At 35.8% G+C, this 12,783-nt stretch overlaps 1 protein-coding gene across 2 annotated transcripts; it reads right to left on the bottom strand.

The window, feature by feature from the left end:
- Positions 1-5,898: 5,898 nt before the first annotated feature.
- Positions 5,899-12,158, bottom strand: LOC125217920 (ABC transporter G family member 1-like). 2 transcript variants are annotated; one of them, XM_048119498.2, is made up of 8 exons: positions 11,779-12,156; positions 11,619-11,698; positions 9,123-9,587; positions 8,950-9,036; positions 8,754-8,864; positions 7,479-7,673; positions 7,290-7,376; positions 5,899-6,753 (listed from the first exon to the last, which is right to left on the bottom strand). In XM_048119498.2, the coding sequence occupies exons 1-8, from the start codon at positions 11,954-11,956 to the stop codon at positions 6,106-6,108; spliced, it is 1,851 nt and encodes a 616-aa protein (XP_047975455.1). In that variant the 5' UTR covers positions 11,957-12,156; the 3' UTR covers positions 5,899-6,105. The 2 variants fall into 2 exon arrangements, with proteins under 2 accessions (XP_047975455.1, XP_088919921.1); XM_089063795.1 differs by lacking the exon at positions 8,754-8,864 and having other exon boundaries at positions 11,779-12,158.
- Between the last annotated feature and the right edge of the window lie 625 nt (positions 12,159-12,783).

Genomic DNA, 12,783 nt, shown 5'->3' on the forward strand with positions numbered 1-12,783 from the left:
TCACTTTCCTATTACTGAATGTTATAATTCTACAAATTGGAAGATTTATTCTTATGAACTTATAATCTCATGAAGGTCATAATGGTAACTATGGTTGTTGTCTGACCAATAATTGCTTCACGTGTAATTCTCTTAATGGGTACATTCTATAATCTATTGATACGCTCAGATTTTGCACGGTTTTAAGGCCATTATTTGACTCGTTTTTAAGGTCAAAGTTGCATTACATGTCCATTATTTGCATATTTTATCTATTTTGGTATTTTGACATGTTTTGTGAGAAATGTGCATATTTGAACCAAAAAAAGGAGTTAAAACGCGAAGTAGGGAATCTGGAGCTTCTCCGGCGACTGCCGGCACTTAGCGGAGACAAAGACACGCCCGGCGACCGCCGGAAAGTGCGTGGCGACCGCCACAAGGAGTCAGAAGCTACTGGAATACGCGCGGCGACCGCCGGCCAAGGTGCGGCGGCCCGCCACAGAAACGCGGCGCGCGACAGCTGTCTTAAAACTCAATTTTCCAGCGATTCTGAAGGCCGATTGGAGCGTTCTACACACCATTCTCTTCTTCTTGAAAAGATCTTCAATATGGTTCAAGAATTAACTCAATCGGAGTTCTGTGGAGAGAGTTATGGCCGTTCTACCAAAGTCGCGCAAAGCTGCCATCTGCAGTCTATGCGGGAATTTGAAGAAGGAAAAAAGATATTACCTTGTGAAGCCAAATATTTTCCTTCTACTATGGAGAACGAAAATTACATATTTCCTAATGCTTGGAGGACACTTATTACCAAATTTAAATCCTTCTAAAGCCTAATCTTTCATAGCTCCTCCTCCAACCCTAATCTTTCATCATCTTTTTGCCAATTACTTCCATAGCATAAATTTGAGAGTTCTTCATTGTGCAAGGGGTTGGAGAAAGAAGCAAGAACATCAAGAACGACAAGGATTCAACCTACGAGTTTTATTTGCTTTAGTTTTATGTTCCAATTGTTTTCACTCCAATCTATGTTTTTAGCTTATTCAATTATGTCTAACTAAATTCATAGGATTCTTTGGATGTGTTAGTAACTTTTATTGGTTTATACAATTCCGTTTTCTATTTAATATCCGTTTTGTTTTTACTTTATTTCTTCCCTAAGTTAATCTTGATGCTTCATGATTGAGTGACACAATCGTGTATGATTAAATATAACTTGCTTCATAACTGTGACAGAGTTCTAGCGAGTTAGATCCACTTAGTAGACGCTACAGTTAGCTTCCCTTAAAACGACACTGTTAATTGAGAGTGAGGACTTTTCAAGGGTCTTAGGAGATTTATGGAGTTACGTGTTAGGATTGACAACCCTAATTTTGTAATCAACGTTTGCATCGCATGAGCATAAGCTAGGTGACTCGTTCTAGCAAAGTAATAACTGTGCTAGGGTATTGTAGTTGGAATTTGTATAACCATAACTGTGAACGCACATCCATGGAATTCTCTTATCTCTCATATTTTATCTTTGTAATTTAATTGTATTTAGTTGTTTGATTGCTTTTAATTGTTTTTACTTTCAAAAACCCAAAACTTCTCTTGTTTCTCTAGATAGTATTTGACGCTTAGTACATAATAGCCAGTTGCAACTATATTCCCCGTGTTCGATATCCGGTACTGACCTTTAGCTATACTAGATCTACCCTGTATACTTGCAGGTATTTTTAGTGCTAATAAAAAGTGCATCATCTATACAATATATAAAAGGAAATTTTTGAGGGTATTTAAGGAAATTACCTTTTAAAATTTGAGGATATTTGGAAAATGCCCTTTTAAAATAAATATTATTATTTAAATAAAATTATTTTTTTTATTGAATTGTGTGCAAATTATAGACGACCATTTTAGTAATCGCTGCCCCACTAATTTTTGCAAGCCTATATGGAGTGAGTGGGAGAGTGGGAGGTTTTACATTTCATTTTTTGTTTAATTAGCCAATTTTAACACACTTGTCACGGTAGCAATGGGAAAGCTCTACTTCCATATTCTATTCCTTATTCTCTCTAATTCCTTTAAAGCTGGTAAGGTTGAGTTAAATCACACCAAATTCCAGTCAATTACTTTGATTTAGCAAATTTACCACTTGATATAGTAACAGATAAGTTTCATTCTTTTTTAAAAAAATTTGTAAATGGATCGGGATATTCATGAATTGAAGTAAACTTTGATCATGTGCATTTCTTGATATCCCTCTGCATTTCCAAAGTTTTGCACCGATTGTGGTTTAATTTCTTATTGTTCACAGTGTGGCCAGGCATTGTGTTCAACACCGGCTTCGCGCTGCAAATCAGCGAATCCATAATCATCAACACGCTCATTTAGTGACTCGGTATCTACATATACCTACTTATTACCTTATAGAACTCAAGCAAACCGTTTTTGCTCTTGTCATAGGAAGAAAACTTGATGCCATGGAACCATTCCACACCTTCAAAGAAATTAGAATTAGTAGTATCTTTTTTAGCATATAACTCGCTTCCTTATTATCTTCTCAGGTTGCATCACTGAATTTTTTTATAAAAAGCATGGTTTTTACTATTTACTTATAATAATAGTACTGTAACAGCCCGACATTCTAGGGTATAATAAATACGGTGATTGCTATCTAAGCGGACTTAAAAGCGACAAGAACATAGGCTAGGGTTTCAGATAAAGGGATTTGACCAAGATATTTAATGAACTATTAAAGCAATAAGTCAACGGCTTAATCAAGAAAATCAATGAAGGATAGAATACCACAATTAATGCTCAAAATGACAATGGTTTGATGAATTCCAAAACGCATCATGTCTCGATATTCTAAACAATAATGAAATAGTTCAATTCAAACAAACGGAAAGAAGTTCATGTTTTCAGCAGAAGCAACCAAGAGAAAAGTGAAGTCATGTATGAAGACACAACCCCACTCAATGTTTCAAAACGATCATATTATCATTCAATTTATTTGCTCAACATCGCCAATCGCTCGTTGCTGCTCAACCTGCACATAGGGAAAACACATGCAGGGTTGAGTATTTTAAACATACTCAGTGGACCCATGCTAAAACATTTTAATAGATATGTCACCCTTACCATAGTGAACTCGAGTTTGCATTTATAAAAGAATATCATCGAGTATTACAAAATAATTTCATAGACTGGCCAGTCAAACAATTCTTCCCATTTTCTCAACAATCAACAATTCCACAGTGCGACGAAAGTGTGGCCACACTATTCGCCCACGAGACCGGTCGACTAGCAAGGACGGCTCCCGATCCCAACTGTGTACACTAGCCTGATAGAGTTTGCGGCCCTACTCAGACCCGAATTCGTTTTTATAGCCCTATAGCCTAATGGAGCGGACTCACAAACTAGGCATCAGGCACACGACATAATCAAAACAATCATAGGCATGGCATAACGTTTTAAACCACCCTTATAACACCATCATCATTATTTTGGTAATAAAAGAGTTTAGTGAATAAAGCCCACCTCGATTCCTTAGATCACAAGTACGTTCTTCCTCTTGCTATCTCACCGAGAGCGCGAGTTATCACCTTTAATTTATGCGTAACACAAGTAAGTCTCAATCATCTACTCCAATTTATGCATGTTCCCAACGTTTCCCTTTTTTCCCCCTCGATTCGTTTTATATTATCACTCAAAAATCAAGGCATGATTATCACATCACTTTCTATTTGCACCACAACTCCTGATCCATCATTAAAACATGTCACGCATGAGTGTTCCTCAACACATCCACACGCACACCCACGAACACACACGCACACACACATACCGACGCGCGCACACACGCACATCACCCCATATTCATCAATTGTTTCCCCGTTTCACTCAATCTATATGCATGAGGGTTCAAGAACACCGATTTATCGGTTAGATGAGAAAGATTAATGCAAAAATACCTTTTCTCGATAGAACGAACGGTAGAACAAAGTAGTAGCCTTGATTCTTCAAAAATTCTTGAGTTTCAACTTGAATTCTTCTCACAAGATGAAGAAATCTTGGAGAAAAGTAGAAGAAAATTGAGAGAGAGTGGGAGAGAGGGGAGACGTGTATTTGGGGGAGTGGGAGGCGTGTATTTGTGATCTAGGGTTAGGGTTTTGTCTCTTATTTATAGAGTGCAAGATATAATCCCATAATTAAATAAATAAAGATTTGGAAAGATATGGTGGTAGAAAGTGGCGTTAATATTGGTGAGAAATAAGGGGGTTTCGAATTTTATATGCTATTTAATTAGCATATGATTTAATTTGGTATTTCACGGAGTAGAATAAAATATCACGGAGCAGAATAAAAATAATAATCCTCCCCAAATAATTAGGAAAGTAGCGTAAACTATTGATTCCTCCATAAGGAATCAATTTCAAATATTAATTAAAATAGGATATGGCAAGATCTCCTTAGATATGGTAAGATATGCTAGGATATTTGAGTTTATTCATGGAAAAGAATAAATAAGGGATCAAATAATATAATAAAATAATCCATTCTCCCATAAATAGGAGATTTTCGAAAATCTCCATGTGTAGGCATAGGGGTCGAAAATTTCATGGATGAAATAAGGAATAATCGGACATTGGATTTAATTTGGATAAATATCCCAAACAAATAATTAAATCCACAAAAAATAGAATTCCTTTCCAATAAATAGAAGTGGTCGAAAATTCCAATTAAATAATGATGCTCCTATTTAATCTCACTCATCCCTTAGGAAATAATTCGCCACGATAAATTCTACCCCGTATCAAAATATTTACACAATCGCATCACAAAATCCACCATTTTTTAATTCCACCTCATATTCACAACACATTGACCTTTCAACGGCCACGTCATATTTTCCACAATATTGACTATTCAATAGCCACGTTATATAATCAACAAGTTTGACTATTCAACTCAAACTCAACTCCAAAACGCACTTAGGTCACAAAGAATCATGCAATAAATTACTCATCATTTAATCCACATACTTCATAGCATTAAAAGCATTTAATGCAAAAATTTTATGTCTCGAAAATTAGGGTTCGAAAAAGGCGGGTGTTACAAGTACATTTATATTCATTTATTTTACACACTTTTTTTTGAGTGATTATTATGTTACTAATATTTTGATCATAATTCTTACCAAATGAATGAAGATATTGAAACCATGTGATTCGCATTCCTTCATGAATTTGGAGACAAATCTATGTGGGCAGCTTGGAATGTGTTTTTTATTATATTATATAATTTATTTCAAATTGATTATGTTTCAATGCATTGTAGTATATATTTTTAATTCTCATATTAGCTAAAGTTTTGTTACTTATTTATTTTCATTGTTATTACATATTTTTTATTTATAATTTTAATATAATAATGTTGATTATAATTTTATTATATTCATTTATAATCTCATAATCTGTGCATAGTACAGGCGTGATACTAGTTATAATAAAATGTGAGTAAAATTTGTTAATAGAAAATAGGCTACCGTGACTGGACGAAATGAACGAATAATAACACTAATACTATGCACTCAAATAATAATAAGAAATGGTCACTATATTAAAATTAAAATGTGAGTATAATGAAACAAATAATAAGGAATGAACGAAAATGAAAACCGGACGAAAATAGTAATTTCATTAATACTATGATATGCACAACAAAATGACCTAAAACACCATCAAGCCTAAACATACCTTAGCTATAAGCAAATATAACAAGAAACTCAATAGCACTAACTGATTTGGGCATTCTTGCACTGCGGCACATGCTAGTTTCTTTTATTTTTCTATTTGAATTCTGTTAGTCATTCAGCATGGATACATTAGCAAATATTAGTAAAATCACCCAGTATTATTAAAAATACGAACTCTCTGACCCACAATAAAGTTACATTTTACTTTTACCACAAATAGTATATAGGTCTCACATTCAACTAACTCACCTGACTCACATTTTATTACTATAAAAAAATCAATATAAAAAAGTGGTATTTCTCCAACTCACTATTCTTTACGTTTCTTAAAACCCGTACCCACACCAAATGTGACTCATGTGGGACGGAGGGAGTAATAAACTCCTCTAAAACTCATCTTCCACATTAGACCTTAGTGAGGCTAATCGCGCCAAAATGGCTCTACCCATAGGCTTTAAAACATCTGCCGCCATCACAATACCCCAAAACAACAACCTATAAACCACCACCATCCCAATAACAATGCCCATATCCACCCACTTTGACCGCCCCATTTCTATCTGCCAAACACGCTCTAAAATCTCCTCCCCCCTTATCTGCCCAAACTGCCCGTCGGGCAGCATCAGCCCCTCGAACTCATTCTTGTAGAAGCCTTCATTGGCGTACCTTTGGAAGGAGATGTAGTAAACCGGAAACTTCCAAATAACCTTCGGTATGTCGTCGGGCAGCCGGAAGAAGCCGTCGTTAAGGATCATGATGCCCTGGATTCCGGCCCCGGCAATGATCCCGACAAGGAAGTTAGGCACTAGGGTCGCCACCGTCATCATTAGGCTCTCCACCAACATTAAGCAGCTCAGGAGAAGGATCACGAAATAAGCGAAGTGGCTGGCGCCTTGCTGGAGGCCGACGAGGTAGTACACCATCGCCCCGGGAATGACCGTTACGAGGAGAAGGTATGGGAAGGAGGAGATGGTGTTTCCGACCACGAATGCAGCCACACTGTAGTGCCCGTTGAGACGCTCGCACGTGAATATCTGCAGAGAGAACCGACTAAGAGCATCTCCAACCATTTACACTATAATCAAACTCATTTTTAGTGTAAATGTCACATCAAATATGATTTTACTTCAATCATTTACACTAAACTTAAACTTAAAAGAATATTCTCTATATTATGCACTTTTTACTCACAAAATTTGAAAAACTTTTATGTTTAAGTTTAGTGTAAACCTAAAGATAGATATTTTTTTCTCAAAAACCAAAAATGGGATTGGTTTTTGAGTACTATTGAAGCTAAATACCTATCCTATTTTAAGTTTTAGTCTACCCTTGGAGATGGTCTAACAATTTAAAACTAGACGACGAGTTTTCTTTGTCTTACTTTGTTCATTTTTCCTATTTTAAAACTATCAATAACGTTCTTTCTCTCTACTCAAACTCCTTCGAATAAGAATGCATAAAATCTTGTCCTGTCTCAGGAAGTGGTCATCTTCCTTAGAAGGAGGAATTACTCGTAAAAAATTAACATGTCATTTTAAAATCGAATTATTTGAAATGAAGCTATACTTACTTTCATATCCTCCACAAAAGAAGGGAAGCCTCCAATTGACATAAATGTCATGAATGATGAAACAAAAACCAACAATGAAGCCCTCCCCTGTCATAATAATTAAACAAGTGAACCAAGTAACTAGAATAAATCAATCTGATCACAAAATTATGATTAATAAAAAGATTGAACAAACGTAAATTTAAGTACCTGAATGGAACGATAAGTAGAGCCAATATTATGAAAAACGGTTCCCATGCATAAGCATAAAACAACATATATTCCAAAGCGAAACCAGTAATATCCCACGTCACGAAACATGTTCAAATATGATCTTCTTGTTAAAACTGCACATTGACTTATCAACCCTGCTTGTTTTCCTTTCTTCTCCAACCATCCATTCTTCTGCAACAACAAAAAAATGAATATTTAATTTACATGTTTTATATAATCGAAATAATTTATTTGTAATCAGTGTTACGCTCTATATGCATGTCACGCGATGAAGTGCATAAGTAAAGTATCATGTACGTATATTCTTTCATTTTTAATAATCATGGGATGATAGCTGACTACTTTGTTTAATTTTAGCTCGCTCACTTGAATAAGTCAGATCACAATATTAAAATAGGTCACTGGTCCCCTTTTAAATGACAGTTTAGAAAAGTCAGAATCACCATTTAACTGATACACGTTAATTGTATCCATACACCTATCTACGTACGTAAAACACAATGATTTCAAAAGATATTTGACAAAGTCATTGTCGATATTACTTTAATTCTTAGGTGAGTTATTTCAAATCTAATTGCTACCGACAAATATCTTAGTACTTGCCATATATAATCGACACGCATTATAATTTCATTCTTAGGTGCATTATCAACATACTATATCATAGAGCATCCCCAACACTGCCAGGCTGAGCCGCAACTGAGGTCCAGTTCGGGCCTGGTGCATTGTGGGGCGACTGGGACGGGGCAAGAGCCGCCTGAGGCCGTGCTTGTGTGCGGTTCGACCCGGCGTTGTAGGGCATTCGGGCCGGACCCAGCAACATTTTCATTCCTGACATTATTTCTATGAATTTTTTGAAATATAATTGTTCATACTTTTCAATTTTTAGGAATTGTAATTTTTAAATTTTTAAAACTTGTAATTTTTTATTTATAGGTTGTGTATTTATTTTTAATTACTAGGGTTTGTAATATTTAATTTCTGAAATATAATTGTTCAACAATTTCAATGTATAGAGTAAAATAGTTTGAAGTTGTGAATAGTGCAAATTAATGTTTGTGGCCCCAATGGGACCTGTAGGATTGTGAGAGTTGTCGCCTGTCTCGGGGTTGGGGGATGTTCTTCCTGCTCTTTTTTTTTTTATCCACACATATTAACTAGTACTGTCAGACGTATTTATTATACTTGGCATCTCGCTTAGTTGTAAGAGGTATTTATTGTACTTGGCATCTCACTTAATTCTATCGTTACCTGTTGTTTTATTTCATCCACAAATTGTTTCACTTGTGTGAAAATATGAGATGACTCGTAGGCTTCAACCAAAACGTTAATAGCTTCCCTTGCAAACCCTTGTTCGATATCCTAAACATCACATTAAATAATTCTCCATATTAACAATAAATGTGAACAATATGTAATAAAAAGGACTAATCATGTATGTGCTCACCAAATCAAAGTCTTGATTAATTGTTCTCAAATAATGATCAGAAGGATTCCTCTTTGGTGGACATATGAATCCATTTGTTTCAAAAAACTGTTTCCACAACAAAATAAAATCAAATTATGACAACGTAAAAAAAAACATAAGTATATGAAAATTTGTTACTATTAAAAAATTACCTCATTTGCTGCTGAAATGGAGCCAAAATAAACAGTCTGGCCACAAGAGAGAAGGCAAAGATTATGGAAAAGCTCGAAAACCTCCGAACTTGGTTGGTGAATTGATGCAACCACGCTTATCCTCTCGTGTTGGGCGAGTCCAACGATGCGTTTCATTACGTGGTACGAGGCAGCACTGTCGAGGCCGCTCGTGGGCTCGTCAAGGAACAGCAGCCTCGGCCTCCGCAGCAGCACTATGCAGATGCTGACCCTTCTCTTCTGGCCCCCGCTCAGCCCCTTCACGTTCCACCCACCGATCCTCGTGTCGATCGCGTCGCTCAGCCCCATCTCTTTGATGGTGGCCTCGGCTCTCTCCCTTTTCTCAGATTCTGGCATGGAATCCGGAAGCTGGAGGAGAGCCGAGTAGCACACGGCTTCCCTCACGGTGAGTGTCGTCACTAGGGCATCGTCCTGGGCCACGTACGCCTTGCAAACCCAGGAAACTGTTTAATGAATTTTATTGAGTCTATATTAATTTAAAGGTCGATTTGGCGATATACAACTCTCACAGGCGACGACTATGTCAGCATTAAGTAATTACTATGGCGACTAAGCCAACAATATATTTGGCAATAGTCGAGCATTAAATTTAATGCTGGCATAGTCACCCAAGAGTTAATATTGCCAAATCGACGGATGTCACTCATTACTTAATATTTTATACACTCTGGTGGTGTTCGGTTTCCCAGATAAAATAGTACCAAGATATAATTTATTATTGAGTTGTAAGACTATTTTAGTTGGAGGGGGTTAGATATGACTAATTATCTCATGATTATCCATCTAGGATTGAGTTGAGAAATTCAATCTCATGAACCAAAGACACTACGGGGTGTTCGGTTTGCAAGATTGTATCCTGGGATAAAATATCTAGTGTGTTTAATTCATGAGATTCAATTCCACAACTCAATCCTAGATGAATAATCATGGGATAATTAGTCATGGCTAACCCCTATGACTAAAATAATCTCACAACTCAATCCTAGATTATCTTAGTATTATTATATCTACGAAACCGAACATCATCTACATATTTAATCTCGAGATACAATCTTGCAAACTGAACAACCCCTCTATGTATCGTAACTAGGGCATCGTCCTGTGCCATGTACGCCTTGTGAACCAAGGAGAGCTTTTAGAGTATTTTATAAATTAATTTAAAGGTTAATTTGGCCATATATATATAGTGTTGGCAATTGAAACTAAAAATATAACATATGACTGTCTCACATCGATGTCAAGAAAAAACTGAAACTAGTATATAAGTCTCATGGGCCATCCTCCTATCACCAATTGGTTTTAGGATGGAACCCATGGATTTCTATCATGGTATCAGAGCGGGTCGCCGACTGTGGGTCAAATTTAACTGACCCAGGAATATATCTGGGCCGAAACCAAAAAAATGACTGATCCAGCAGTATATCTGGACTTAAAAATTTGGGCCAAGTGGTCCAACCGATCGAAAAAATAATTGGACCGATTGTCCAATCGATTAGAAAAAGTCCAACCTCTCCAAGGTTCATCTTAAAGGGTTTGAGGGAGGGTGTTGACAATTGAAACTAAAAATATAACATATGACTGTCCCACATCAATGTCAAGAAAAAACTGAAACTAGTATATAAGTTTTATAGGCCCTCCTCCTATCACCAATTAATTTTAGAATGGAACCCATATATTTCTATGAACTCAACGACGATGCCAGCGTTAAATTTGGCACAGTTAGCTAAGTAAATAGTTTAATGCAAGTGACTATGTCAAATGTGATTTCTGTATATGGCAAAATCGGCGGATACTATTTCCTTCAAAGACAAATTTCACATGATTAGCTAAATTTAAATACAACAACATAACATATAAGTTTCCAAAGTCGGCGGATGCTATTTCCTTCAAAGACATATTTCACATGATTAGCTAAAATAAAATACGAACATAACATATAAAATTGGAAATAGTATTCCCTCCGTCCACGAATAGGAGTCCCGTTTTTCCATTTTAGTTCATCTACGAATAGGAATCCCGGTTCACTTTTACCATAAATGGTAATAGAGTTTCACCTTCCACTAACTCATTCCACTCACATTTCATTTAAAACTAATGCAGTATATACAAGTGGGATTCTTATTCCACTAATTTTTTTCCACCCACTTTTCTTAATACTTTTTAAAATTCATACCGCCAAGAAATGAGACTCCTAATGATGGACGAAGGGAGTAACTATCAAAGATATACTCCCTCCGTCCCACTTTAGGAGGCCCGGTTGAGTTCGCCACGAGTTTTAAGAAATATAAAGAAAAGTTGATGAAAAAAATAGTGGAATGTGAGTCCTACTTATATATATTAGTTTTATAATAAATCGGGACTTCTAAGGTAGGACGGAGGGAGTAGTATTTATTTTGTTTTTTGTCCGAAAGAAGTAATTTAAACTTAGTACTCCTATTATGTAGTACTAATTCTTACTGAAGTGCCAAATGGCAGCCGCTGCTTGCGGCCGTTGATGAGGATGTCTCCCTTCTGTCTGGTGTTGAAATGGAGTCTCTCTGTATTAATAATCCAAACATTAAATGGAAGCATTTTAACATATATAATAATGCAATATTTATAATATAGATAGGTGAACCTGCTAATGCGTCGAGGAGGGTGGACTTGCCGCACCCGGAGGGGCCCATGATGGCTAGGACCTCGGCCGGCTGAACATAGCCGGTGAGGCCGCGGAGGATGGGTCTCCGCTTGCCCGCCTTATCCGGCACCGTCACCCATAGGTCCTGCCAAGTTAAGTGAATGCCGGCACTTCCCATTTCTTATTTTTTGTGTTTGGACTGGTATATGAGAGAATGATATTGTAGTAGTATTATGTTCTAGAGATATTACCCTTTATAGATAGGATGGAGAAGTGAGCAAGAAATACAAAATATACACCTAGTAATATACACGTTCTAAAAGGATAGAAATCCCTTGATATCCTCCTATTATATTTCATGATTCTAGCATATTCTAGCAAAATGTAGTGGGGGTATATACCAATAACTATGATCGATGGTTAAATAAATAAAAATGGTCGATCATTGGATACTCCCTCCTCCTTAATTAAGTTGAGTTAATGTGATGCAGTATGCCCCATCAACTATTATTTGGCCAAATGGAAATATACAAGGCCTCTATTTCTAGCTGGAAGCAAAAAAGTTATGGAATGAAAAATGCATTCTCGTTTTATCATGGAAACTATCCCTAATAAAATGCATTTTCTTTTTACGTGTATACTAAGTCTAAAATGAATAATAATTATGATATTACTACTATCAAATTACACCACCGATTTATTAGTTTATACTTTTCTTGAATATTGAGATATATACATAGGATTGTGATCGATTGAGATTTTTTATGCTAATTGAGAAATGAGATGCAATATCGCCATTCATTTTTATTAAATGAGTGGTCCAGATTTTTCCACATGGAAAATATCTTTAGATTAATTAATTATGAAAGGGCAGAATGGTAATATCATGGTAAATTTTATTCAATAAATATTTTTTTTAATTTTTAATTTTAATTTTTTATTAATTCTTTAAATTATTTTTAATTTTTTTAAATTTTTTTAAATTTTTTTAATTTTTTAATTTTT

The sequence above is a fragment of the Salvia hispanica genome, chromosome 2 (assembly GCF_029641045.1).
Source record: "Salvia hispanica isolate PSC_SH4W2 chromosome 2, Shi_PSC_v1, whole genome shotgun sequence".
Classification (NCBI taxonomy): Eukaryota; Viridiplantae; Streptophyta; class Magnoliopsida; order Lamiales; family Lamiaceae; genus Salvia; species Salvia hispanica.

Excerpts from the sequence above, each read along its gene's own strand:
- LOC125217920 (XM_048119498.2), bottom strand. The coding sequence starts at position 11,956 with ATGGGAAGTGCCGGCATTCACTTAACTTGGCAGGACCTATGGGTGACG. Across the intron at positions 9,037-9,122 it reads CCATTTCAGCAGCAAATGAG|TTTTTTGAAACAAATGGATT; the intron begins GTAATTTTTTAA and ends TTGTGGAAACAG. Across the intron at positions 7,377-7,478 it reads CTACTTATCGTTCCATTCAG|GGGAGGGCTTCATTGTTGGT; the intron begins GTACTTAAATTT and ends TTATTATGACAG.